Source organism: Kryptolebias marmoratus, linkage group LG19, assembly GCF_001649575.2.
Source record: "Kryptolebias marmoratus isolate JLee-2015 linkage group LG19, ASM164957v2, whole genome shotgun sequence".
Classification (NCBI taxonomy): Eukaryota; Metazoa; Chordata; class Actinopteri; order Cyprinodontiformes; family Rivulidae; genus Kryptolebias; species Kryptolebias marmoratus.
This window is the reverse complement of record NC_051448.1, coordinates 775,849-777,420: the sequence shown is the minus strand read 5'-3', so window position 1 is coordinate 777,420 and position 1,572 is coordinate 775,849. Positions and strand designations below refer to the sequence as shown.

The window sequence follows — 1,572 nt, the reverse complement described above, 5'->3', positions numbered from 1 at the left end:
GGGACACACACAGGGACACGCACAGGGACACGCACACAGGGACACACACAGGGACACACAGGGACAGACACACACAGGGACAGACACATCCCGACACACACACACACAGACACACACAGGGACACACAGGGACAGACACACACAGGGACAGACACATCCCGACACACACACACGGCTGAGAAGCTGAGAGTGTGTGAGTGTTTCACAGACCTTCACACCATCAGTTTCACATCAGACATTTTATTTACATCAAACTCTGTGGTTATTTCTGAGCAGCAGCAGCTAGCTGTAGCACTCCCAGCGCAGCCTGAGGACACTCCCTGCAGGAATAATTGTGTGTGAAACTAACGGCGGTGTAGAGGTTCATAAAACAGCAGATTAAAGATGGATTTTGAACCTGAGGTGAAGCTGGATTCTGTTTTTGACCCAAACTGAAATTATTTTATAAATATTGTGATTTTTGTGAGTAATCTGGAATAATCTGGACCCTCCTCCTCCTCGTGGAGCAGACTTTCAGTCGGAGCGTGAGATGAAGAAACAAACGGTTCTGTGTTGTTCTCTGATTCGGAACCGACTCCACAGCCCCGGTCCAGAACTGGAACCACCAGAACATTATTACCTCCAGTTTAAAGATGAGAGGAATGCTTGTCGCCCAGCAGCTCTCAAACTTTGGGAGGTTTTCGAGTCGGAGAGGTTGAACAAACGTTGCTCAGATTGTTGGGATGACTCTCAGCTGACGGATTTACAGCTGTTTTAATGTTTGATTTTGTTTTTAGATCAGCTGCCACTGATTGGCTCTGTACGTCCAATAATTCATTTCTCAGATTTACTCCAATCTGTCCTCTGCTCATGAAATATTTCGCTAACAGACATGAGCAAAAACATTATCACCCGCCTTCTGATAGTTAGCAGTAATATCAGATGTGATTATTAATGTTTGTTACTGAGAGCAGAACCTGAGACTCCTCCAGCTTCAGACCTTCATCTGCTCCTCAGGGTTTGATTCTTTCTGTTTTCTGACTGAGGAGACAAACTTTTAGTTTGTGGAGTCGAACCATCAGATTAAAAGCTGAAAACCTGTTGAGTTCCTTCAGACTGCCCCCCTGGTCTTACCTTGGACAGCTGCAGGCTGAAGGGGGGGATGTGGACCCTCCCCAGCCTCCTCAGGGTCTCCAGGGTCAGAGCCGCCGTGAAGCTGGTCAGGAACTGGATCAGGGTCAGGAAGCTGAAGTGATAATTACTGATGAGGAACTTCAGCAGGATGTTCAGGGACCCGGAGAAGACCCCGTGCGCCACGGCCACAGAGATCCCCAGCAGGCGGCTCCGGACCACGTCCATGGTGGGGGGGGTGAGGGGGTCGCTGAAGGAGAACTGGGTCCGGGACCGCGCGGGTTTTACGCGCCGCAGCAGGAGGACTCAGATCAGACTTCTGTTAGAAAAACCTCCTCCTGGGGGGGACAGAAGAGTCCTGCAGTCCGGGTCCCGGAGAACTGGTCCAGCAGACTGAGAGCTGCAGCAGATCCTGTCAGCGCGCGCGCAGCCACTCAGGAGAAAATACCGCAGCGCATCTGA

The 1,572-nt window shown here is 50.6% G+C and overlaps 1 protein-coding gene across 1 annotated transcript in view; it reads right to left on the bottom strand.

The window, feature by feature from the left end:
* Positions 1-1,554, bottom strand: part of LOC108250491 (solute carrier family 35 member D3) — a 5,839-nt gene extending 4,285 nt beyond the window's left edge. The window contains exon 1 of the mRNA XM_017440381.3: positions 1,114-1,554. Within this exon, the coding sequence (XP_017295870.1) occupies positions 1,114-1,338 (225 nt within the window). The 5' untranslated portion in view covers positions 1,339-1,554. The remainder of the gene's footprint in view (positions 1-1,113) is intronic.
* Positions 1,555-1,572: the final 18 nt, after the last annotated feature.